The sequence below is a fragment of the Bufo gargarizans genome, chromosome 8 (assembly GCF_014858855.1).
Source record: "Bufo gargarizans isolate SCDJY-AF-19 chromosome 8, ASM1485885v1, whole genome shotgun sequence".
Classification (NCBI taxonomy): domain Eukaryota; kingdom Metazoa; phylum Chordata; class Amphibia; order Anura; family Bufonidae; genus Bufo; species Bufo gargarizans.
The window spans coordinates 123,150,858-123,176,952 of NC_058087.1; the positions used below are offsets into that span (position 1 = coordinate 123,150,858).

General features: G+C 41.5%; 1 protein-coding gene across 1 annotated transcript in view; it reads left to right on the plus strand.

The window, feature by feature from the left end:
- The window catches only part of LOC122945424 (steroidogenic acute regulatory protein, mitochondrial-like), a 34,648-nt gene extending 14,358 nt beyond the window's left edge, over nt 1-20,290 (plus strand). Inside the window, exons 3-8 of the mRNA XM_044304494.1 lie at nt 351-470; nt 5,909-6,048; nt 6,133-6,291; nt 10,854-11,038; nt 15,856-15,949; nt 20,165-20,290. Coding sequence (XP_044160429.1) covers nt 351-470; nt 5,909-6,048; nt 6,133-6,291; nt 10,854-11,038; nt 15,856-15,949; nt 20,165-20,290 — 824 coding nt within the window. The remainder of the gene's footprint in view (nt 1-350; nt 471-5,908; nt 6,049-6,132; nt 6,292-10,853; nt 11,039-15,855; nt 15,950-20,164) is intronic.
- Nucleotides 20,291-26,095: the final 5,805 nt, after the last annotated feature.

The window sequence follows — 26,095 nt, forward strand, 5'->3', positions numbered from 1 at the left end:
TGTAATGACATGGGCACCATGGAGAGAACAATAGTTTTAAAAGGGGGGGTTAGAAACTGGTGACAGAGTCCCTTTAAGCCTAGACTTTTGTCAGCACCATGGATAGGGATTCGAAAAGGTTTCTATGCGCTTTACATTTTTGGATGATGATCCTATAGAATATTCCATCTGGAGATCATTATATACCTGTACAGGTTGTCTAGTAACCTACTATCTCACAATATAATAGTGAGGCTATAGGTTTATTTTAATAGGTCTCAATCAACATTAGGGTTACTTTAGGGAAACAGAATTTTGCTAGTTTTTTGTTCTCATGCTTATTAATAACTACCATGTCCTGTGTGTTTTAGGCCTTCAACGACCAGCTGTTGATGCTTTTGGAAAAGAAATATCAAAATTAATTTTGAAGACACCAAGCAGCTTCCCAAATATACCAGTGTCTCTGAAGAAAATGTTATGCACAAAATTAGGTAAAGTAGTTTATCCATGACTATATAATGAATGCTTAGGCATTGCCAAATGAATATGTTGTGATACTATAACTATGCTATTAAAATAAAATATAAAGCAGCCAGAACTTTAAAAAATGGGGTTGTCTACAGACACAGGATATCTATAAAGACTTACATGCATGTTAGCCATATGGATGAAAATTATGATTGAAAAACTGTTATTGAACTCAATATGGACGTTTCATTTGGCAGAAAACAAAGTGCAGTTATATTGGCATAGGATAATGAACATACTGCATCATAAACTGTCACAATAAAGGGGGACACTTGTCAACCTCAGCAAATCAGAAAACTGGAGTCAGAAAGTCTCAAAGGCAGGTAGTGGACAATAGTGTTGAGCGCGAATATTCGAATAGCGAATTTTTTTCGCGAATATCGGCACTTCGCTAATTCGCGAATATTTCGAATATAGTGCTATAAATTCGATATTTCGAATATTCTTTTTTTTTTTTTTTTTTTTTAATTGTTATATTTTTTCCTTTCCCACTTCCCTAAAGTTGTTCTTACCTGTCCTTTGGATTCCTGGCTTCCTGGCTGCTCCAGTCAGTGCCCGTTGCCGCTTCTGCCGCCTTCCGTGCTCATGGAGCGTCCCCATCTCCATGGGAACGTCTCCATATACTAGAATGTACTGTCGGATTTGAGAATTACGTTGAAATCGCAATTGCGATTAATATAACACGAAATAATCGCATTTGCGATTTCAACGTAATTCTCAAATCCGACAGTACATTCTAGTATATGGAGACGTTCCCATGAGCATGGAATATAGCATTACTAAGTTAAAATCGCAAATGCGATTATTTCGTGTTATATTAATCGCATTTGCGATTTTTTTTTATTTATTTTTTTACTATGGTTGGCTTCAATGGTAGAATTAGCGAATATGACGAATATATTCGTTATATTCCACAAAACGAATATGGCGAATGTATTCGTCATATTCCACAAAACGAAGATAACGAAGTATTCTGCATCTCAGTTATATCTACCTATTCATCAACTTCGCTAATTCTAGCAATCATATAGGAAAGTTGACTATAGAGACAGCTAAGTATAATTCGCTATGCGATTATATGACTGCTTTTTTTTTATATAAATAGAATAATTATAATACCTGATAATTATTATAATCTATTTATATAAAAAAGCAGTCATATAATCGCATAGCGAATTATACTTATCTGTCTCTATAGTAAACTTTCCTATATGATTGCTAGAATTAGCGAAGTTGATGAATAGGTAGATATAACTGAGATGCAGAATACTTCGTTTTCTTCGTTTTGTGGAATATAACGAATATATTCGTATATTTGTTTTGTGGAATATAACGAATATATTCGTCATATTCGCTAATTCTACCATTGAAGCCAACCATAGTAAAAAAAAAAAAAAAAATCGCAAATGCGATTAATATAACACGAAATAATCGCATTTGCGATTTCAACGTAATTCTCAAATCCGACAGTACATTCTAGTATATGGAGACGTTCCCATGGAAATGGGACGCTCCATGAGCACGGAATATAGCAGGGATCAGCAACCTTCGGCACTCCAGCTGTGGTGCAACTACAACTCCCAGCATGCACACCTCCATGGCTGTTCTCAGGACTCCCAAAGAAGTGAAAGGAGCATGCTGGGAGTAGTAGTTTGACAACAGCCAGAGTGCCGGAGGTTGCTGATCCCTGGAATATAGCATTACTAAGTTAAAATCGCAAATGCGATTATTTCGTGTTATATTAATCGCATTTTTTTTTTTTTTTTTTTTTTACTATGGTTGGCTTCAATGGTAGAATTAGCGAATATGACGAATATATTCGTTATATTCCACAAAACGAATATACGAATGTATTCGTCATATTCCACAAAACGAAGATAACGAAGTATTCTGCATCTCAGTTATATCTACCTATTCATCAACTTCGCTAATTCTAGCAATCATATAGGAAAGTTTACTATAGAGACAGATAAGTATAATTCGCTATGCGATTATATGACTGCTTTTTTATATAAATAGATTATAATAATTATCAGGTATTATAATTATTCTATTTATATAAAAAAAAAGCAGTCATATAATCGCATAGCGAATTATACTTAGCTGTCTCTATAGTCAACTTTCCTATATGATTGCTAGAATTAGCGAAGTTGATGAATAGGTAGATATAACTGAGATGCAGAATACTTCGTTATCTTCGTTTTGTGGAATATAACGAATATATTCGTATATTCGTTTTGTGGAATATAACGAATATATTCGTCATATTCGCTAATTCTACCATTGAAGCCAACCATAGTAAAAAATAAAATAAAAAATAGATAATCGCAAATGCGATTAATATAACACGAAATAATCGCATTTTCGATTTCACCTTAGTAATGCTATATTCCAGGGATCAGCAACCTCCGGCACTCCAGCTGTTGTCAAACTACGACTCCCAGCATGCTCCATTCACTTCTTTGGGAGTCCTGAGAACAGCCATGGAGGTGTGCATGCTGGGAGTTGTAGTTGCACCACAGCTGGAGTGCCGAAGGTTGCTGATCCCTGCTATATTCCGTGCTCATGGAGCGTCCCCATCACCATGGTAACGTCTCCATATACTAGAATGTACTGTCGGATTTGAGAATTACGTTGAAATCGCAAATGCGATTATTTCGTGTTATATTAATCGCATTTGCGATTTCAATAGGAGAGTAGCCTTTAAGTTTAAAAAAAGTTTTTTTAAATCGCATATTATTCGCGATAACTAGAATAATGACGAATATTCGATTTAGACGAATATAAAACGAATATTCTATTGAATATTCGCGAATTTCGTCGAAATCGAATATGGCACCTGCCGCTCATCACTAGTGGACAATATGGGCTGGGCATAGCTGGCTCAACACATACATTATACCTGAAATCTACACCATCCTCTTGCTAGTATAGATTTCATCTCTGATGCATGGATCTGCACAGATGCACCAAAATTATTGAGACCCATAATTCTGGATTTTTATTTTTTTGCAGATATAGTGCAGGATAGATCATTATTAATGAATATTAATAAAAAAATTTAAGAATATGTGTTTGCCTTGTGTTACCTGTTATTCCTTAAATATGGCTTTCCTAATGAATTCTACATTTCCCATCATGCCTGATGTCCTGGGTAAGGGCAGCCATGACAGATCAACGACACATAATTGCTGTCCCCTCACACCGTAGGGTCTCCATGTATTATTTTGTGACGCAGCTTGAGCCTGTCTCCCCTCTCTAGAATGTCATCTCTAGCTTCCCTGTCAGCTGTTGCAGGAGTCGGGAAGATCATCTAAATTTAATGGAACTAAACTGGAGAATATAAATGTATTCACTCGTGTAGGACGCAACGTTTTGGCTCAACTTTAGAGCCTTTCTCAAGCCTTTTAGCAGAATACATGGATATACTTAGGAGCATGGAGGGTGTGGAGGGTGTGGAGGGGCTTGAGATCTGCCAGGAGGGATCAGATTGGTGATGATGTCATCGTGTAGTTCACACAGAGAGACTGTTGAGAGTCTGAACACTTATGTCTAGATATTAGAGCAAGCTCTAGGCTAGTAGTCACACTTGAAATGACATGACCAAGTTTCCATAATGAAAAGCTTCCAAATTTATATATGCAGGTGACTTAAAGTGGTTCTCCAGGAATTAATAAAATAACATTACTGAAAATGCCTAAATGTTGCTTTATTATAAACACTTTGCCAAATAGCTTTTATGATTTATAATGGCCTGTTTTCTCTAGGGGGCGATCATCGGGGGAAATAAAATGACCGCTGCTCTGCTAGCACACACAAAACCTGTCGTAATAACATAGCTGGAATGGGATACTGCAAACCTTACATATAGATGATAAGAATTCAACTGCGAGTGGTAAGAAAGCAATGTGAAAGTACAGAGAGGAGATGCAAGGCAGTGTGCTGTGGGCTGAGGCAATGTAGCATAGTGCATACAAGCATCAGCCACATCCTCCACCCGTGCTCCTCTCTGTACTTTCACTTTACTCCATTACTGCACACTGCTGATACCTTATCAGCTGTGTGTAAGATCATAATTCATGAGGGCCGAGAAAGCTCTTTAGCTAACTGCATTGAAGCGTTGAAGTATCCCGTCCCAGCTATGTTATTAGGACGGATTATGTGTGTGCTAGTAGAAAAGAGACCATTTTATTTCCTCTGATGATTGCCCTCTAGAGAAAGCAAGTCATTATAAATTATGGAAATCTATTTTGGAAAGTATTTATAATAAAGTAATATTTAGGTATTTTCAGTAATTTTATCTTATTAATTCCTGGAGAATCCCTTAAGGGTCCATTCATACGTCCGCAATTTCATTCCGCATTTTGCAGAACGGAATTACGGACCCATTCATTTCTGTGGGGCAACACGATGTGCTGCCCGGATCCGGAATTGCAGATCCGCAATTCCATTCTCGAAAAAAATAGAACATGTCCTATTCTTGTGCGGACAAGAATAGGCATTTTCCATTAAGTGCTGGCGATGTGGATCCGCAAAATACACATGGACGTGTGAATGGACCCTTATGGTGTAACAAATTACATTGCTAGAATGATGGTGGTGAGTTCTCAATAGATGTAAAAAGAAAAAAAAAACTGAAGTGCTTCTTTAAGCCAGGAGAGGTAAAATGTATAAAACTGGCAGTCTTAATAAAGGTCCCACGTAGTTCATAAAGCTCAAAGATAAGTAGAAAAAAGTCAAAGATCCTGGACCAGAAACTTGCATCTGATCACTGACTATCTCTATGGTTTTACTGGTTGATATTACTAAGACCACAGTATTTGTTTGACAATCTTTATCAGTTGTAATGCCAAATGTAGAACCTAAACATACAGTAGATGGAATGGAAACATTTGTATTTCATCTCATTTTTATTTTTTATCCAATCCTGATCTTGACTTAAAAAATGGGTAAAAATACTGATCAAATGCTGACATGTGAATGAGGTGCTAAGCGTTGGTTTACATCTGCTTTTCGATATCCGTCAGACGGTTCCAGCAGAGGAACAGCCTGCCAGAGTTCCCCATATCTGGCATAGCCGGATAATGCTGTGAACCGCTGGATCCCCTTTAACTATAATGGGATCTAACAGGAATTTGGACGGCTTCTAGCATCATTGCCGGCTTTTATGTGGACAAATAATCCTTCATAGATGAATTTTTGTCTGGCCAAAAGCAGGCATTTCTGCCAGAAAGCGGTCAGATCCCCAATCTGTCAAGAGAAAGGCTTCCTTGCAAGTGACCTGAACTCTGAACTAGAAGATGCAGTTGCGTCCATCAAGTAGCTTTAAGTGTTATTAAGCTGGATGGAAAAATAAACTTGTATGTATGATAATTAGAAACTCACATGCTGTATTTCACAGGAATGAACACAGCTCATGATGTCAGAGATACTGAAATGCTTACCAGCCAAGAGTTATTTTACTTTTCTCAAGTTGAGGACAAACTTCAAAAAGCAATGTGTATGCTCCAACAAGATGACTGGCAGACTGAAACACGCCAGGTAGGGCCATCATCACGTAAGTCATTCATTTGCACATGACTTTACATACAATCCCTTCTAAATTCATGTTAATGATTTTTGCAGGGTAATGATGACTGGATTGTCAGCAAAACATTCCCTAGAATGGGAAAGGTATTTCGAGCGGAAGCAGTTATAGACTCATCACCAGAACATATTTATACTCAACTTTTTGAGAAACTTGACCAGATGGATCAGTGGAACCCAAACATCAGTAAAGTGCAGGTAATGAAGGTAATTATTGGTGGAAATATTGCATAATCAATATTTTGAGTCACACAATTTAATTACTTTTTACAATTTTTTGGGGGAGGGGCAAAGTGACAAAAATGTCAAAGTGTCCATTTTTTTCCATTATGGCAGGTATAATATTTTTATATTTTAAAAGGGTTGTCTCACTTCAGCAAATGGCATTTATCATGAAGACAAAGTTAATACATGGCACTTACTAGTGTACTGTTATTGTCCACATTGCTGCCTTTGCTGGCTTGAATTATTTTTCCATAGCATTATACACTGCTCGTATCAATAGGTATGACCACCCTGCAATCCAGCAACAGCGCCATGCTTGCACACTATAGGAAAATGCACCAGCCTGTGTGCACTCTAAAGGTCCCGTCCACTAGAGAGGTCAGTGCTTTTTCCTATACTGTGCAAGCACAGTCATTGTTGCTGGATTGCAGGGTGGTCATAACCATTGATACGAGCAGTGTATTATGTTTTTTTTTTTTTTACTTTTTAAAACATTTTTCTACACTGCAATTTTTAGTTCCTTGAGGAGACTTTAATATGAGATATTCTGATCTCTTGTACCATAGACTACAATATAATAGTATTGCAGTCCATGGGATTTTTACAGGCTACCTATCAGGCCATGCCTCAACACGACTTGGCAGGCAGCTCACTATAATAGGTCTGTGAGCCTTCACAAGGTCCCAGGCTGTCATAGCAACTGATTGGAGCCCCACTATTTCACCTTGGGGGTTCTGATCGGAGGGCAGAGAAAGCCTTCCCCTTTGGTCTAACTGCTCAGATAGTTTTACACAGCTGGCACCCACCACATGTGGAGCAGGATCAGCTGAATCCCACTCTCATTCCTGCTGTCATACTATTATGTCAGCGATGAAGTATAGGTTAAAGAGGATCTGTCATGAGTTTGATTAATTCATTGCATTTTTTTTTCTTAATGCACCCACCCCTTTCCAGAGATATGTCCCCCTAGTGATGGGGTCACATGCTAATTGACTATGTTTTGCAAAGGGGGCAGCAACCACATCACATCTCTCGAGGAGGAGTCTTCTGCATCATTTTGACGTTGTCAGGGTGGAATGACCCAGGCCCAGTGTGATCACACAAGATCTACCTTGTCTTGCAAGAGCACACTGGGACTGGCCATTTTGTTGTATGCAATGATTGGATAGCATCAGAAAGATTCTTCCTCAAGAGAAGAGATGTGTTTGTCATCCACTTGGAAACTAACACTAAATTAGCATTGACCATATGTGGGGCCAATGTGGGTGAAGGGTTTGCATCGATTAAAAAAAAAAAACATAATACTTAGGGAGGCAAGTGGAAATTAGGGAAGGTACTCATTTTCTTTTGTGAAACTCATAACCGTTCCTCATGATTACCCTAACCCTAAAAATGGGAACTGCATGAGGAAAAATCTCAAAACAGACCAGTAAATTGTCACCGTCTTATCAGATAACAGGTCCTGTGATCTAAGCATTGCCTGCTGCCTTGTAGGTTACTTTAAAAGCACTGGCTAGTTGATTAGCAGTTGCATAAAGGAACTTTTACACAGGCCCATGCAAATTAAATGGACGACAAACAATTCATAAAATTTGCATATTGTTCAGAGCACCTCCCCTGTTTACATGTGGAGATGTAGACAATGGGAGGAATTTATCATAGGGGGAATATTTGAAGTCAGTTTTGCTCACATTTATCAACTGTATTTTGTTTGACAAATTTGTCTTATCCTGTCTTAACCGCCTCCGGACCGCCTAACGCAGGATTGCAGGTTTATTCCTCCTTCATGCGCCGGCGCGTCATCTCGCGGGAGGCAAGATTTCCTGTGAACGCGCGCACACAGGAGAGCGCGTTCACAGGAACGGCAGGTAAACGAGTGCATCTACAGCCTGCCAGCGGCGATCGTTCGCTGGCAGGCTGTAGATGCAATTTTTTAACCCTTGAAAGGTATATCAGACGCTGTTTTGTTAACAGAGTCTAATATACCTGCTACCTGGTCCTCTGGTGGTCCCTTTTGCTTGGATTGACCACCAGACGACACAGGCAGCTCTGTAAAGTAGCACCAAACACCACTACACTAAGCCCCCCGTCACTTATTAACCCCTTATTAACCCCTGATCACCCCATATAGACTCCCTGATCACCCCCCTGTCATTAATCACCCCCCTGTAAGGCTCCATTCAGACGTCTGTATGTGTTTTGCGGATCCACGGATCCGCAGATCCATGGATCCACGGATCCGCAAAACACATACGGACGTCTGAATGGAGCCTTACAGGGGGGTGATCAATGACAGGGGGGTGATCACCCCATATACACTCACTGATCACCCCCTGTTATTGATCACCCCCTGTAAGGCTCCATCAGACGTCCGTATGTGTTTTGTGGATCCATGGATCCGTGGATCCGCAAAACACATACGGACGTCTTAATGGAGCCTTACAGGGGGATTATCACCCCATATATACTCCCTGATCACCCCCCTGTCATTGATCACCCCCCTGTAAGGCTCCATTCAGACGTCCGTATGTGTTTTGCGGATCCGCGGATCCGCAAAACACGGACACCGCGGATCTGCAAAGCATGGACACAGGCAATGTGCTTTCCGCATTTTGCGGATCCGCACATTGCCAGAACTATATAGAAAATGCCTTTTCTTGTCCGCAATTGCGAACAAGAATAGGCCATGTTCTATAGACTCTACAAAAAACGCAGTGTTTGCCCGATCAGGCCTGATCTTGTGCACATACTTGCGTTCAGTCCGCCCCACCGCAGTGACAGAATTTTTGGCACAAGTTAGTGGAAATTGATTATATTTTTTATATTCCGTGAGGGGTATGGTTAGTTCATGTAAAATTTTATTTTTTGTCACAAGTTAGTGGAATATGAGACTGTAAAAAAATAAAAGAAAATCATCATTTTCCGCTAACTTGTGACAAAAAATAAAAAGTTCTATGAACTCACTATGCCCATCAGCGAATACCTTAGGGTGTCTACTTTCCGAAATGGGGTCATTTGTGGGGTGTTTGTACTGTTTGGGCATTGTAGAACCTCAGGAAACATGACAGGTGCTCAGAAAGTCAGAGCTGCTTCAAAATGCGGAAATTCACATTTTTGCACCATAGTTTGTAAACGCTATAACTTTTACCCAAACCAATAAATATACACTTATTGCATTTTTTTTTATCAAAGACATGTAGAACAATAAATTTAAAGAAAAATTTATATAGAAATGTAGTTTTAATTGAAAAATGTTACAACCGAAAGGGAAAAATGACGTTTTTTAGCAAAAATGTTGGTAAATTTCGATTAATATAAAAAAATGTAAAAATGTCAGCAGCAATGAAATACCACTAAATGAAAGCTCTATTAGTGAGAAGAAAAGGAGGCATAATTCATTTGGGTGGTAAGTTGTATGACCGAGCAATAAACCGTGAAAGTAGTGTAGTGCAGAATTGTAAAAAGTGGTCTGGTCATTAAGGGGGTTTAAGCCAGGGGAGCACCATAAGACTTTTGTCTAGAAAAGCTTCTCCAGTTTTCCTAATCTACCTTGCCACTGGAGTGAGATTGTGATTTTTTTGCGACTTCCTAAAAAGTCTCAATGATAAATCTGGAATGAAACTCATTAACATAGCTAACCACACCCACTTTCCCACCCATATCGCAAACTTTTTACGCAAGTTCAAAAAGTCGCAAAAGCCCTATTTTGTGACTTTTTGAAGCCAGAATTCAGGAGTGAAGGCATGATAAACCTGACCCATTATTTTTACATTAGCATAAAACATGTGAGCATTAGCTGGCGTGTTTATAAGGTCTGATGATCAGCCAAACGATCTTATATGCATATGTCTATTTCTGACCATCAGACCCTGCAAAAGGACTTTTAATGTGGTAAGATGCATTAGCTTAACCTTAACATATTTGCATTAAAACCGTTTTCTGCATTGAAGCCCAGGACTAGCTTCAGAACCCCTACTCCCGCCCCCGCTATCGAAATGTGTACATCGAAATGTGTTATCTGTATAATAACTGTCTCAGCAGGAGAATAAACTGGGTTGGTCCACAAAAAAGATTATCCCCTATTCACAGGATAGGTAATCAATGTATGATTGCACCAAGTCTGACCGCAGGGGCCCCTTCCAATCATGGATTTTACGTGGTCACACATGTGCACTATTCAATCTCTACGGGACTGACGGAGATAGCAAAGAACAGCACTCAAACATCTCCATCAGTCCAACTGAATTTTAAATAGAGCCATACTGCAACTGTTCTTAAGATCGATGAAAGTCACAGTGGTTGGACCCCCAACTATCATACATTTATCCCCTTGTCCATGTGTTTCATGCACTAACCCCTTTCAATAAAACTGTTAATAGGCATATGAGGAATTACATACGGAAAAAGCTGTGGTTTTGGCAAGGTGAACATGAAAATGTTGATCATAAAATTTTCATATTCCCTATGCATAGACAGAGGTGCATTTTTATATTTCTGTGTGTGGTGGCAGTGTCATCGAGTATCCTTTTTTCCAGATTCTTCAACAAATTGGAAAAAATACTCTATTGACAAGAGAAATCACAGCACAGATTCCTGCAAATATGGTCAGCCAGAGAGACTTTGTCAGTGTACGACACTGCTACCGAAAAGGATCATCACTGTATATTATTGGAACTGCCATTGATTCTCAATTAATGCCTCCTCAGAAGGGAATAATACGGTAGGCACACTTCCAAAAACTTGAGATATTAGAGGGGATTATTAAAGGTTCTATTCCAATTTTCTGGATTTGTTTTTGCAGAAACATTTTTAACTTTTTGTCCTTTTACGTCATGTTTGCCATTTTTGTAAAAATGAGGTGAGCCAGGGGTAGAAGGCCTATGTGCCGTGCCTACGTGACCTCACTGATTTCTTGGTGCTTGTTACACCTGAAATCAGACCTGCTAAATTGTGCCAAAATTATTAATATTTATATAATTTGGCCACCTCACAACATTATAAACTAGATCAAGACTGGCAATAGAAAAACTAATTCATAAATTTCCCTTAGGTATTTTGAGAGGTTTTTTTTACAAAAATAAAGATTATATTTAGCTAGTAGTCACAGACAGAAAGATTCAACGAGAAAACGATTTGCATTGCAATAAATGGAAAATTGTTAAATACTGTAATTGACACAATACATATCTCAATACTGAAATTACAAGACCAAGAAGGAAAAATCATGGAAATCACGGCATCGATAAACATGTTAATGATATATTACTAATAAAAAAAATGGCATCAAAATAGTCAAAACATCTCAGTTCATTCAGTATTGAGAATTTGAGCTATTGTTACATGGAAGGGAAGAGTACAGCCCTGAATTCCACTCACACCTCTATCCCTGCCTAATTGCACGCCCCGTCCTAACTGACGGCGTACAACTTGGCAACGGTCCCTCGCCTGGGTACGTGCAGGGGACTAGTGAAGAGAGTCAAGGAAGGAAGGGTCAAGGCCAGGAGGTAACACAGTACACAGGGAGAAGGCAAAGCAAGGTCAAAAACAAGAGGTAACGTCAAATCCAAAGAGGTAGCAAGGTCGAGGTAAAAAACTAGCTAAGGTCAAAACACAATAGGAAATCCAAACACGCAGGTGAGAGTAGAAAGACCAATCACAGGCAACCTGTGGCCAGCAGACTGCCTGTTTAAATAGCCCCTACAGGTGAGTCACAAGACATGGTCAGCGTCACGTGACTCGCATTGCACGCCACACAGCTGAGCGCCGATTCATTCCCATTGGCGCTTGGATCCCCTGCTGCTCGTTGCCTAGGGGATGGAGGACGCCGGAACTCATAATATAATATAATATAGAACTCATTAACATAGCTAATCACACCCACTTTCCCACCCATATCGCAAACTTTTTACACAAGTTCAAAAAGTCGCAAAAGCCCTATTTTGTGACTTTTTGAAGCCAGAATTCTAGAGTGAAGGTATGATAACCCTAGTCCAAAACTAGCTAAGGTCAACACACAATAGGAAATCCAAATACGTATGTGAGAGTAGAAAGACCAATCACAGGCAACCTGTGGCCAGCAGACTGCCTGTTTAAATAGCCCCTACAGGTGAGTCACGTGATGTGGTCAGCGGCGCAGCTGGATCCTCCCAGCCCCCTGGTTGCTATGGAGACGAGGACGCCAGTCACAGCGCTGCAAAGCAGAAGCACGTCGCCAGCTCTCCGTTACCGTTACAGCTATGCTCAGAAATACACATACTTACATACCTTGGCATGCTGTCATTGGGACTAATGGTTGTCTGAGAAATGTTGTGCCACGCTGAATGCACTTTGTCATGCAAGTCATAAAGACTTGCTGCTGGCATCAACCCTTGCAATTGCTGACCAATGATGTCCCAGAGGTGCTCGATAGTTGACAAGTCCAGAGAAAATGGTAGCAGGCCATGGTAGCAAGTTTAGGCCACGCAGGCTTCTCAAAGTAGCACAAGTTGGAGAAATGGCCTTCCCACTGGTTCCATAATCAAATCAATGTAATGTTGAGCTGAAATGAAATGAAGACTAACGGGATCCAGCTACTGTACATTATGCCATCCCACACCATAATCCCGGGAGCGCTAACCACTGAGCCACCGTGCTGCCCAAATACTAGTGGCTGACCATGCGACTGCTATGGGGCCCAGGGCAAGAGGGGGCCCAGTCTTAGTTGGGATTATCTCCTCTTCTACTGGAGGTGAAAACTTGGCCAGGATTCTAAAATAACAACTTTTAGCAAATGAGGTAATGGGAAAAATGGCCCAAGGGTCATTGAAAAGGGTTGATCCTTGCCTGGTTTGATCCTTGCTATGGGGTTCCTACTTCTCTATCCACTGCTTGCTGTGTACCATGATACCCTTTGACAACATGAGGTCAACGGAACACCTATAGCTAGACCTATAGCCCAATGTCATGCAAATGCCAGTGTTTGCCACTATAGGTTTAGCATGTTATTGTCCAATTTCACTTGCAGTACAGAATGGATCACTACTACACACCATTCTTCTAATCAGACGATCGGTCTGTGTAGAGGTTTCCCTCTGTGCACCTCTTGCTGTAATTCCAGTCTGTTGTTGTTCTCCAAACCACCAGGACATGCAACGTTGAAGAGTAATGACATCTCATTATAGGATTGTAGCGATCTGCTGGAGTGATGAACACAGGTCTCTCACTTCAAGGGTTCGGTCCACCTCAAGTGGCAATAACTGACATCTCTTCAAATAGGAGTCCTACATGATCAGATTTTTTTAGGTTTCATGTGGCTAAAAAACTTTACTTTCAGTCTGGATTTTATACCTCTCCCACATGACACAGATTGGAGCTAAGAGCTTGAAAATGTGATTATCTGCTGATTTTAGTGACACCTGCTACTTCCTAGATGTGCATACCCCCATGGCTTGTCCTTCGTTGTGCTGCAATTTCTGATCACTAAAATGGGGGTCCTGTGCCACCTAGTATGAAAGGACTGGTGGTCTAGCATGCATATTGCTGCTACATTCATGCCTGTTGAACTGACAAAGAAAAGTTGACTAGAGTGCTCAGTTATCTCCGGCAGTCCTAGATTGTGGCTCTATTCATACAGGAGACACAAAAACCATCTATGTATGATTGGTGGGGGTCCCAGCAGTCAGATCCTCACAGATTTAACATATAACTTGTTGTAACCAAAATATCCATTTAAATGATTTGCCAAAAGTTAATATTGATGACCTATCTTCAGGATATGTAAATGATCCCTGATGGGTGGGGATCTGACACCCGGCGCCCCTGCAATCAGCTGTTTTAAGAGGCCGATGAACTCCAGTGAGCCTTGTGAACTCCTCGCAACCTACCAAGCTCAGCACTGTCCATTGTTATAGCAGATATTCTTGGTATTGCAGCTCAATCCCATTCCCTTTCATGGGACTGAGCTGTGCCTAGGCCAGATGTAATATACAAAGCTGAGTGTATGTGTGTGTGTATGTATGTATGTCCACTAAAGGAATCCGCACCATCACATTTACAATCACGAAATTTGGCACACAGGTACATCAGGTGTCCGGGAAGGTTTAAGACCAGGTTTCAGCTCTCTAGGACGTACCGTTCCTGAGATATTCCTAAAAAATGCATTAGCCAATAGAAGCTTGGTCACATGACCCCTATCAGCCAATAGAATCTCGAAGGCCGTTAGCCTCCACATACACAGTTTTACTCCAGGTTTCCATAACAACCCAGCCATTTATCTTCACTGCTGTAGGTAAGCTTTAAAGGAAATCTGTCACCAGGATATTCGCTATTGAAGTAAAGCCATGACCTAATAGCACTTAGTACCTTATTTCAAGATGTGCCTTTGTTCAAGCAATAGATATTTTTATCCTCTGAAAATCCAGTTTATTTGGTATGCAAATGAGCCAGTAAGATGCCCAGAGGGGCATCACTCTTGCAGGAAGGGGCCCAGACACGAAGACTGCGACAATGTGTGCACTCTCAAAGACGAACTTAAAACCCTGCCCCCAGGTCCCACTAAGCCATGACCCTGGTACGGTTAGGCCACGCCCCCTCCCACTCCTCAGCCGACAGGGATTGAAAAAATGAAGTAAAAAATAAACTTCTGTCAGCTGCAGCGGTGGGAGGGGGGTGACTTTTTTCCCTGCAGCTCGCACTCAGACACCACAGTGCTTCTGTCTTAGAGTAAGCTGTTCAAAAGGACATGCCCCCATCCGGTTAGGCCATGCCCCCTCCCACTCCTCAGCCGACAGGGATTGAAAAAATGAAGTTAAAAATCAACTTCTAGGTCCCGCTAAGCCATGCCCCGATCTGGTTAGGCCATGCCCCCTCCCATTCCTCAGCCGACAGGGATTGAAAAAATGAAGTTAAAAATCAACTTCTGAGTTCTGATAAGCCACGCCCCCTCCTACTCTGCCGACAGGGATTGAAAAAATGAAGTTAAAATTCTACTTCTGGAAGCTTCAGAGGTGGGAGGGAGGGTAACTTTCACCCTGCACCTCACACTCAGACAGCACAGTGCCGCTGTCTTAGAGTGAGCTGTTCAAAAGGACATGCCCCTGATCCAGTTAGGCCATGCCCCTCCCTCTCTTCAGCCGACAGGGATTGAAAAATAAAGTAAAATATCAACTTCTAGGTCCTGCTAAGCCACCCCCCGATCTGGTTAGGCCACGCCCCCTCCCACGACACACACAAACATTAAATGAAATAGATTAAATATACCCGAGTGAAGCCGGGTCTTTCAGCTAGTGACTGAAATAGGTTGCAGTGCTCACCAGAATGCCATAGTCTTTTCAAACAGCTACATCATTTATATATCCTATGTAATATTATCACTTATAAGTTATCAATATCAGATCGGCAGGGATCCGACTCCAAGCACACCTGCCAATCTGATATTGATTACCTATATGTCATAATAATACATAGGGATGCATTAATTATACATTGGCAGATGAGGCTATAGTTGTCATGGCTTTGGCTGAGTGCTAATATTTGTTTTTGCTGTTTTGTTTTTTGCAGGGCAGAAGCTGGTCTCACCTGTATTGTTCTCCGGCCCATTGATGGTGACAGTGGAAAAACTCATTTCACATGGCTTCTGAGCTTAGATCTTAAGGTTAGTTAATATTGATACATTAACAGTGTGTGTTCCTGTAGCCCCATTCCAAAATAGCTGTAACTATCTGCAATCTGACATTATAGGGCAGTGATGACGAACCTTTTACAGACTGAGTGCCCAAACTGCAACATAAACCCACTTATTTATCACAAAGTGCCAACACAGCAATTTACCCTGAATACCACAGTCCAATAAAGAATATCTTCCATGTACTTTATCATTTAGCTATAATATCCTGCCTACATTCAGTGCGCTGCCTGTGCTGTTCACAGTGCGCCCTGCGCTGATGAGTGACAGGAGAAGTCTAAGGCCTCATGCACACGACAGTATTTTTTGCGGTCCGCAAAAGGGGGTTCCGTTGTTCCGTGATCCGTGTCCGTTTTTGTTTCCGTGTGTCTTCCTTTATTTTTGGAGGATCTCCAGACATGAAGGAAAGTAAAAAAAAATCTAAGTCAAGTTTGCCATGCAAATGATAGAAAAAATAAACGGACGCGCGGACGCGGATGACAATCTTGTGTGCCCCCGTGTTTTTTCACTTGACTTGAATGGGTCCGCAAACCGTTTTCTGTGAAAAAAATAGGACAGGTTATATTTTTTTGACGGACTGGAACCACGGATCACGGACGCGGATGACAAACGGTGCATTAGCCGAGTTTTCAACGGACCCATTGAAGGTCAATGGGTCCGCAGAAAATCACGTAAAACGGAACAACGGACAGGGAATGAAACAACGGTCGTGTGCATGAGGCCTAAGGCATATTGGTACACCATAGACTTTTTCCAGGGTGTGGGTGCCCACAGAGAGGACTCTGAGTGCCGCCTCTGGCACCTGTGCCATAGGTTCGCCATCACTGTTATAGGGCTTTTACCTTTTTAACTGTCAGCAGCAGCCTGTTGAACCTTAAAAAAATCATACTCACCTGCTCCTTGATTCTTCGTTGCAGTTCCCTGGCTCCTTGGCTTCCTTCAGTGGACTATACCCATTCAATACCCAATACCCAATTCTAATACCCCTCCTGTAAACTTGTGGGTGGATGGGATCACGTGCGGTGCTACAGCCAATGACTGACCTTAGTGGTGACATGTCTCCAAGTGGCAAGTCACTGCTGGATCATGTGCTGCTTGGGGACACATCACTGCTGAGGCCGGTCACTGACTGCAGCTGCACACATTACCCTGTCCATCTAGAAGTTTAAAGGACGAGTGCAGGAAGACCAATGAAGGAAGACTGGAGTCGGAGGGAGCAGGTGAATATGCGTAGTACTACCTGCTGCTCCTTCCAGCTAAAAAAGTAAAATAAGCGATTTTGAAACGGCATTGGGTGCCATCTGTGGTCGCTCTTAAGGTATAGACTTTGTATGTCAAAGGATAGACTTTGATTTCTTTTTGTAGGGTATTAGCACAGTATTGCCTTGTATATTTCTGCTTTGGGGGTGAAAAAAGATATGCAAAAAGGTAGGGAAAGAGAACCTTCTCACTAGCCCCACCTTCTGGAAATGGCTCCCTATGACTTTTTAACAAGCCTTGGAACATGACAAGGGAAAATAGCTGAGCCTAATAGCCGTCCGTAGACAGCCGCTTCAGCGTACTTGCCCCTCATCAGTATGGAGTAGGAATCTGGCTGACTGAGTGTGATGCCTTCAATATAGATTAGGCAAGGTGCTGGCTCTCCTTAAGGAGACCAGCTATGTATGGAGTCTATAGAAGTTCTCCATGGTATGGAGACTTAGTAGCAAAGCTTCATGTGGGAAATAAATACGCTTAGCGGTATCTCCCAGGGAAGGAGAATCATCTTGTTAGCGCCACCTTCTGGAAGTGGCTCTCTATGAGCCACAGTCTGATTTTTTAACAAACATTGGAACATGACAAGGAAAAATCACCAAGCCAAATATCCATCCATACACAACTGTTTCAGGGTGCTTTCCAATAAGTCTCCATACAATGGAGCACCGTTAAAAAAGTCTCCATACATAGCTAGCCTCTTTAAGGAGGGCTAGAAGCCTGCCTAAGCTGATTTGGGGGCGGACAGTTATTGGCTCATTTTGTGCATTTGATGCCTTTTGCAGTTATAGAGTATATTTTCCACCATGACATCTTTTAGTACATGGGTGTGTGTCTGGTTCTAATGTTTTTATATTTTTTTTATTATGTGGCGATACATTGCTTTGGGTCCTTGCACATAGTTTGGTAACATCCAGTAACACAGTCACATTATTAAGCCCTTTCTATAGAGGAATGACAGTAAAAGGGAACCTGTCACTGGGATTTTGGGTATAGAGCTGAGGACATGGGTTCCTAGATGTCCGCTAACACATCCGCAATACCCAGTCCCCATAGATCTGTGTGCTTTTATTGTGAAAAAAAAAAAAGATTTGATACATATGCAAACTAACCTGAGTCCTGTCCCTGACTCATCTCAGGGACAGGACTCATCTCAGGGACAGGACTCATCTCAGGGAGAGGACTCATCTCAGGGACAGGACTCATCTCAGGGAGAGGACTCATCTCAGGGACAGGACTCATCTCAGGGACAGGACTCATCTCAGGGAGAGGACTCATCTCAGGGACAGGACTCATCTCAGGGACAGGACTCATCTCAGGGAGAGGACTCATCTCAGGGACAGGACTCACTCATCTCAGAGACAGGACTCATCTCAGGGAGAGGACTCATCTCAGGGACAGGACTCATCTCAGGGACAGGACTCACTCATCTCAGAGACAGGACTCATCTCAGGGACAGGACTCACTCATCTCAGAGACAGGACTCATCTCAGGGACAGGATTCATCTCAGGGACAGGACTCATCTCAGGGACAGGACTCATCTCAGGGAGAGGACTCATCTCAGGGACAGGACTCATCTCAGGGACAGGACTCACTCATCTCAGAGACAGGACTCATCTCAGGGAGAGGACTCATCTCAGGGACAGGACTCATCTCAGGGACAGGACTCACTCATCTCAGAGACAGGACTCATCTCAGGGACAGGATTCATCTCAGGGACAGGACTCATCTCAGGGACAGGACTCATCTCAGGGACAGGACTCGTCTCAGGGACAGGACTCATCTCGGGACTGGGTATTGCGGATGTGCTAGCGGCCATCTAGGAACCCATGTCCTCAGCTCTATAAAAAAAAATCCTGGTGACAGGTTCCCTTTAAAAATATTTTAAAAAAGGTCAACTCCTTTTTTTAATTTTATTTAGAAAATAAGTTATCAGAAACATGTCCCTTATTAGCAGTGGTGTAACTTGGACACCAAAATGTGTAACCAAGTCGATATGTTGCCATTTCTGATGAGTGCCATTTTCCTTCGAAATCCATCTGTACAGAGGTGTTTCTTCCTTAAAGCATTGCTTGTACAGCAGAATATCTATGCACAACACTTATACATACAGTACAGTTCTCGATTGAGCCTTTATGATAGAGCACCGGTTCTTTATTCGATAGCCATAGAGGCTCTGTGGCCATCAGCATGAAACCTAAGGGAAATTATAAACTCTATAAAGCAATTGCCCATTGTTACCCGCTAAAAGGATACAGAGTTATCTCATCTTAGCCAGGAAAACAATTGTCTCAGGAATCAATATGTTCTGTGTCTGGAAAAACTTTATCAGAATTAGGGCTCATGCACACGACTATTGTTGTTTTGCGGTCCGTTTTTCTCGGATCCGTTGTTCCGTATCTGAGTTAATTTTTTTCTCTGATTTAAGTCTTTTTCCGTTTCGTTATTCCACAAAACATATCCGTATGGTTTCTGTATGCGATCCGTTTTTTGTAGATCGCAAACAGTAACTTATTAATCACCAAACATATGAGCAATATGGGCTGGGCATAACATTTCTACAGTATAGATCCGCAAAATACGGATGAAATACGGATGACGTACAGATGTGTTCCGTGTGCGTTCCGTATTTTTTTGCGGACCCATTGACTTGAATGGGGCCTCGGACTGTGATTTGCGGACAATAATAGGGCATGCGCTACTTTTTTGCGTAATGGGAATCCGGAAATGGAATGCACATGGAGTACCTTTTGTTGTTTTTGCGGACCCATTGAAGTGAATGGTTCAACATACACATCCACAAAAAAAAATACGAAATGGAAGCGGAAAGAAAATACGTTCGTGTGCATGAGCCCTCACTCAGTTTTCACCATTGCTTAAAATATAGCAAAAAGCTTTAAATCTTCTCTCTGTGCATTTTCTTTCCATAGGGCTGGATACCACAGTCTGTGACTGACCAAGCCTTGTCACGGTCACAAGCGGATTTTATTAAGCATCTGAGGAGACATCTGTCATCAAAAGAAAACATATTTCAGCATGTTAAAGCAACTCCATGATGTTAGTGTATATACCCTTGGGAACAGGAATAGATTGTTGTTTGGTCTTAAAGGGGTTGTCCACTTATAAAAAAAATTCACCCCTCCCAACCTGTGAAGGGGAGTAAACTCACCTGCTCCTCACCACTTGGTTCCGCTTCAGTGCTCCTGACTGGCCTAAGTGGCTACATATCCCAACACAACACAACCGGGGCATGTGCCACTTGGGGACACGTCACCACTGAATCCAGTTATTGGCTACAGCAGCACATGTGACCAATTCCATGTGGATGTTGACAAACGGGAACTGGAAGTGCTTTTAAGCCAGGTCAGGAACATTGTAGATGGAACCAACTGGTGAGGAGCACTTTATTCACCTTCATAGGTCCAAAGGGCTGAGAATGGACTTTTTTTTTAAAGTTGATCATGCACAACTTCTTTAAAAAGCACTTGTCACCACTACTAACATGCTTTTAAAAAATTAATTTATGGGGTCATTTATCAAACTGGTGTAAAGTTGAACTGGCTTAGGGCTTGTTTACATCATTGTTATGTATTTCCTTATGGTTTTCCGTTATAACATGGTTATAACGGAAAATAACGGAATCCATAAGACGCATTCCGTTTTGATCCATCATAATAGAAGTATATGGGCAAGCATAACGGATCCGTCTGGTTTCCGTTATGCTGGACGGAAAACAAAGTTCTGTCGACAGAACTTTTGATCCGTCATAATAGAAGTACTGTATATGGGCAAGACTAACGGATCCGTCTGGTTTCCATTATGCTGGACGGAAAACAAAGTCCTGCCGACAGAAATTTGTTTTCCGTCCAGCATAACGGAAGCCAGACGGATCCGTTACGCTTGCCCATATACTTCTATTATGAAGGATCAAAACGAAATGCCTTTAAAGGTTTCCTTTTTGATTTCCATCTTATGGATTCCGTTATTTTCCATTATAACCATGTTATAACGCAGGCATGCTCAAACTGCAGCCCTCTAGCTGTTGCAAAACTACAACTCCCAGCATGCCTGAACAGCCTACAGCTATCAGCCTTCAGCAAGGCATGGTGGGAGTTGTAGTTTTACAACAGCTGGAGGACTGCAGTTTGAGCATCCCTGTTATAACGGAATGCCACAATGGAATATATAACACTGATGTGAGCAAGCCCTTAGTTGCCCATAACAACCTATCAGATTCCACCTTTCATTTTTGACAGCTACTTTGGAAAATGAAAGGTGGAATCTGATTGGTTACTATGGGCAATTCTGCCAGTTCTACTTTACACTAGTTTAATAAATGACCCCATTAGTATTTCCCACTGAATTAATTCTGGATATTTATTTCTTATAACTGTGCATTGTAACGTTCCTCTGTTTTTACTCCTAAAATTTATTAAGGCTACTTTCACACTTGCAGCAGAGGATTTCGGCAGGCAGTTCCGGCGACGGAATGCAAACTGATAGCATTTGTCATGCGGATCAGGATCCTGATCCATATATGACAAATATATATATATTTATATAAATATATATATATATATGACAAATGCATTGAAATGCCGGATCCGTCTCTCCGGTGTCATCCGGAAAAACGGATCCAGCATTTATTTTTTTCTCATTTTTTGCGGTCTGAGCATGCGTAGACCGCAATGCCGGATCCGTTTTGCCGGAACACTCAGGGCCAGATCCGGCATTAATGCAATAGGGGAAAATGCCAGATCCGGCATTCCGGCAAGTGTTCTGGAATTTTGGACGGAGATAAAACCGTAGCATGCTGCGGTATTATCTCCGTCCTGAAAAGTCAAAAATACTGAACTGAAGACATCCTGATGCATCCTGAACGGACTGCTCTCCATTCAGAATGCATTTGGATAAGGTCTCATGCACACAGCCGTTGTTTTGGTCCGCATCCGAGCTGCTGTTTTGGCGGCTCGGATGCGGGCAAATTCACTTCAATGGGGCCGCAAAAGATGCGGACAGCACTCCGTGTGCTGTCCGCCTCTGTTGCTCCGTTCCGTGGCCCCGCTAATAAAATATAACATGTCCTATTCTTGTCCGCACTTTGCGGACAAGAATAGGCATTTATATTAAAGACTGTCCGTGCTGTTCCGCAAATTGCGGAACGCGCACGGACGCCATCCGTGTTTTGCGGATCTGCAATTTGCAGACCGCAAAACACACCATGGTGGTGTGCATGAGGCCTAAAACTGATCAGTTATTTTCCGGTATTGAGCCCCTAGGATGGAAAAGAATAACGCTAGTGTGATAGTACCCTAAATGAATCCCTGGGTGTTACTATGTAAGATGTGTCCCTACACAGTATTGTACTGTCAGCCTGGACTAACAGAGAAACATGACAACGCACAGGTCTAAGAAAGTAATTCCCAGAATTGTTCATTTATGGGAAATGCAAGTATTTACTAAAACACACATTTCAGGAGATCTGACAGGTCCTCTTACAATCTGTGTGTAGGCTCTATTGACATCTATGATCAGATTCATATCAATCCCAGAGATGGAGGCCTGAAAACATTGACCTCAACAGACAGTATTAAAGCTTTGTAGCAATAAAAAAAAAATATAAAAAAAATCAAGCACTACACAGTACATGCAGTATTAGGTGCTATTTGAATAAAGCCTGTGTTGGTTTTTCACCTTTATCACCAGTACCTGTCTACCATTATAGGAATCAGTGGAATCACTGGTAGCATCTCATCTTCTCCTCCCCATCCTTTAAGATTTTTTTCTGTACAGTTCAATCTCACTAAAAACAACAGGGGAGATATATCAAACCTGGTGTAAAGGATAAATGGCATAGCAACCAATCAGATTCTACCTTTTGTTTTTCAGAACTGTTTTGAAAAATGAAAGGTGGAATTTGATTGGTTGCTATGAGCAACTAAGGCTGAGTTCACGCTTCAGTTACTTGATCAGTGATTTCCATTAGTAAGGGACCAGGGTCCATTCACACGTCCTTTGTTCTGGGTTCGCATCCGTTCTGCAATTTTGCGGAACAGGTGCGGACCCATTAATTTCAATGGGGCCTCAAAAGATGCGGACAGAACACCGGTTGGTATCTGTGTTTTGAGGATCAGCAATTTGCGGACCACAAAACACTTCCGGACATGTGAATGGACCCTTATTGTGAGCAAAACCAGTAGTAAAGCCTACTCAGATATAAAATGTATTGTAAATATTTCCTTCTGTTCTGTGTTTTTGACCCGCACCTGGTTTTGGCTCACAATAACTGATCAAAATAACTGATCAAATCACTGAAGTGTAAACTCAGCTTAAGGCTCCATTCACACGTCTGTAAGTGTTTTGCGGATCCACAAAACACGGACACCTGTAATGTGCGATCCGCAATTTGCGGACCGCACATCACAGACACTATAAGGCTCCATTCACACGTCCGCAAAATGGGTCCGCATCCTTTCCGCAATTTTGCGGAAAGGGTGCGGACCCATTCATTCTCTATGGGGACGGAATGTGCTGTCCGGATCCGCACTTCCTCATCCGTGCTTCCGTTTCCGCCAAAAAATAGAACATGTCCTATTCTTGTCCGCAATTGCGGACAAGAACAGGCATATTCTATTATGTCGGCAATGTGCGGTCCGCAAAATGCGGAACGCACATTGCCGCTTTCCGTGTTTTGCAGATCCGTGTCTCCGTGTATCCGCAAAACACATTGCGGACGTGTGAATGGAGCCTAATAGTGTCCACAATTGCGGACAAGAATAGGAGATGTTCTATTTTGCGGATCCCCAAAAAACGGATGCTGAATAAACGGATGCGGATCCCGAAAATGCGGATGCAGATCCCATAAATGCGGATTTGCATCCGTTCAAGCCCCATTGAAAATGAATGGGTCCGCAAATTGCGGAACGAATGCGAACCCAAATTACGGAAATGTGAATGGATATATGACATGTTTTCCTTTAAACCAGTCTCCCCCAGTGGCTTCTAGAAGGCGTGCAGATTAAAGGGTCGTTCAAACGTATTTTGCGTTCCGTATATATGGTCCGTATACGGAACCATTCATTTCAATGGGTCCGCAAAAGATGCGGACAGCACTCTTTGTGCTGTCCGCACCCGTTTCTCCGTTCCATGGCCCAGCAAAAATTATGAGTCCTGTCTTATTCTTGTCTGTTTTGCGGACAAGAATAAGCATTTCTATAATGGGCCTCCTGTTCCGTTCCGCAAATTGCGGAAGGCACACGGGCGCCATCCGCTTTTTGCGGACCGCAAAAAAACAGCACAGTCGTGTGAGCAAGCCCTAAATTGTATACCTGCGTGGAACAAAGAGAAAAATGTGGTGCTCATAGTTTACAATGGGAAAACTTTTCTTGGTGTCCTGAAAGTTCAAAAAATTAGGTTATGGTTGTAGCATTCATTATCTTAACCTGTTCGCTACCGGAGCTGTACATGTACGGCGCTGGAGCAATGTGTAAACATGGCGCCCGCTCGCATATGCATGGTTGGCAGATCTCTGCTGTTTCAAACAGCAGAGACCTGTGGCTAATTCCGTGGCCGGCACAATGCCGATAATTAAATGCTTTAGATGCCGTGACCAAGTGAGGTCACGGTTTCTAAATGCGCAAAAACCCGGAAGCGCGAGCTCAACTGGGGCATTGATAGCTGGGCTGAACACTTTCAGCCTCGCAGACGAGGCTGAAAGTGTTCATGCTGCAATTCTTATTTTGGCCACCAGATGGCAGGCCAGGATAAGAAATGAGCAATATTGAGTTTAAATGGCATTTAAAAAAATCCTTGATAGACCAAAAAAAGAAAAAGAGAAAAAACATAATTTATAGGCTCATATAGGAGCCACAAAATCATCACAAAAAAAAAAGTGAAAATATATAAAAAATAAAAAATATAAAAGTTTAAATCACCCCCTTTTCCACATAATTAAAAAATAAATACCTAAATAACAATACATATAAACATCATGGGTATCACCACAACCAAAAATGCTGATACTATTAAATTAGAAAAAAAAAATCTATACGGCGAATGGCGTAACGGAAAAAAGGGTCAAAATGGCCGATTTGCCATTTTTTTCATTGCTTCTTTTACCCAATTTTTTTTAAATAAAATGCGATCAAAAAGTCATGTACACTCCAAAATGGTATAAATAAAAAATACAGATTCTTCTGCAAAAATTAACCCCCTAAACAGCTCAGTAGACATAAGTATAAAAAAAGTTATGGGGATCAGAATACGGTGATGTAAAACAAATAAGAATAAAGATTAAATTTATTTTTACACTATTTAGACATAAAGAACCTATACATATGGGGTATCGTTGTAATCGTACCCAGAGAATAAAGGGCATGGGTCAGTTTTGCTGTAAATAAAATGTTGTGGGAACAAAACCCATAAAGTGGTGGAGGAATTGCAATTTTTTTCAAATTCCACCCCATTTGGATTTTTTTTTACTGCTTCCGACTACATTTTATGCCATAATTAATGGTGGCATTAGAAAGTACGACTTGTCCCGCCAAAAATAAGCCCTCATACAGTTATGTGACCGGAAATATAAAAAAGTTATGGCTCAAGGAAAAAAATAGGAAAGAAAAATTAAAAAGCAAAAACGAAAAAACCTCCGGTTATCCTAAGGGTTAAAGCATTAAATACACAATTTCTGCAAACTAGACATTGACACAACACAAAAGAATCAATTGAAAGTCAAGGTAACATCTGCTGCAACTGATTATTAAATGTGCCGGAGGCATACAATAGAAGAATATTTCCATTGTATACCTCCGGCATGCCACTGTGCGGCTTACATCACCCAACGGATTCTTTTTTTTAAATTT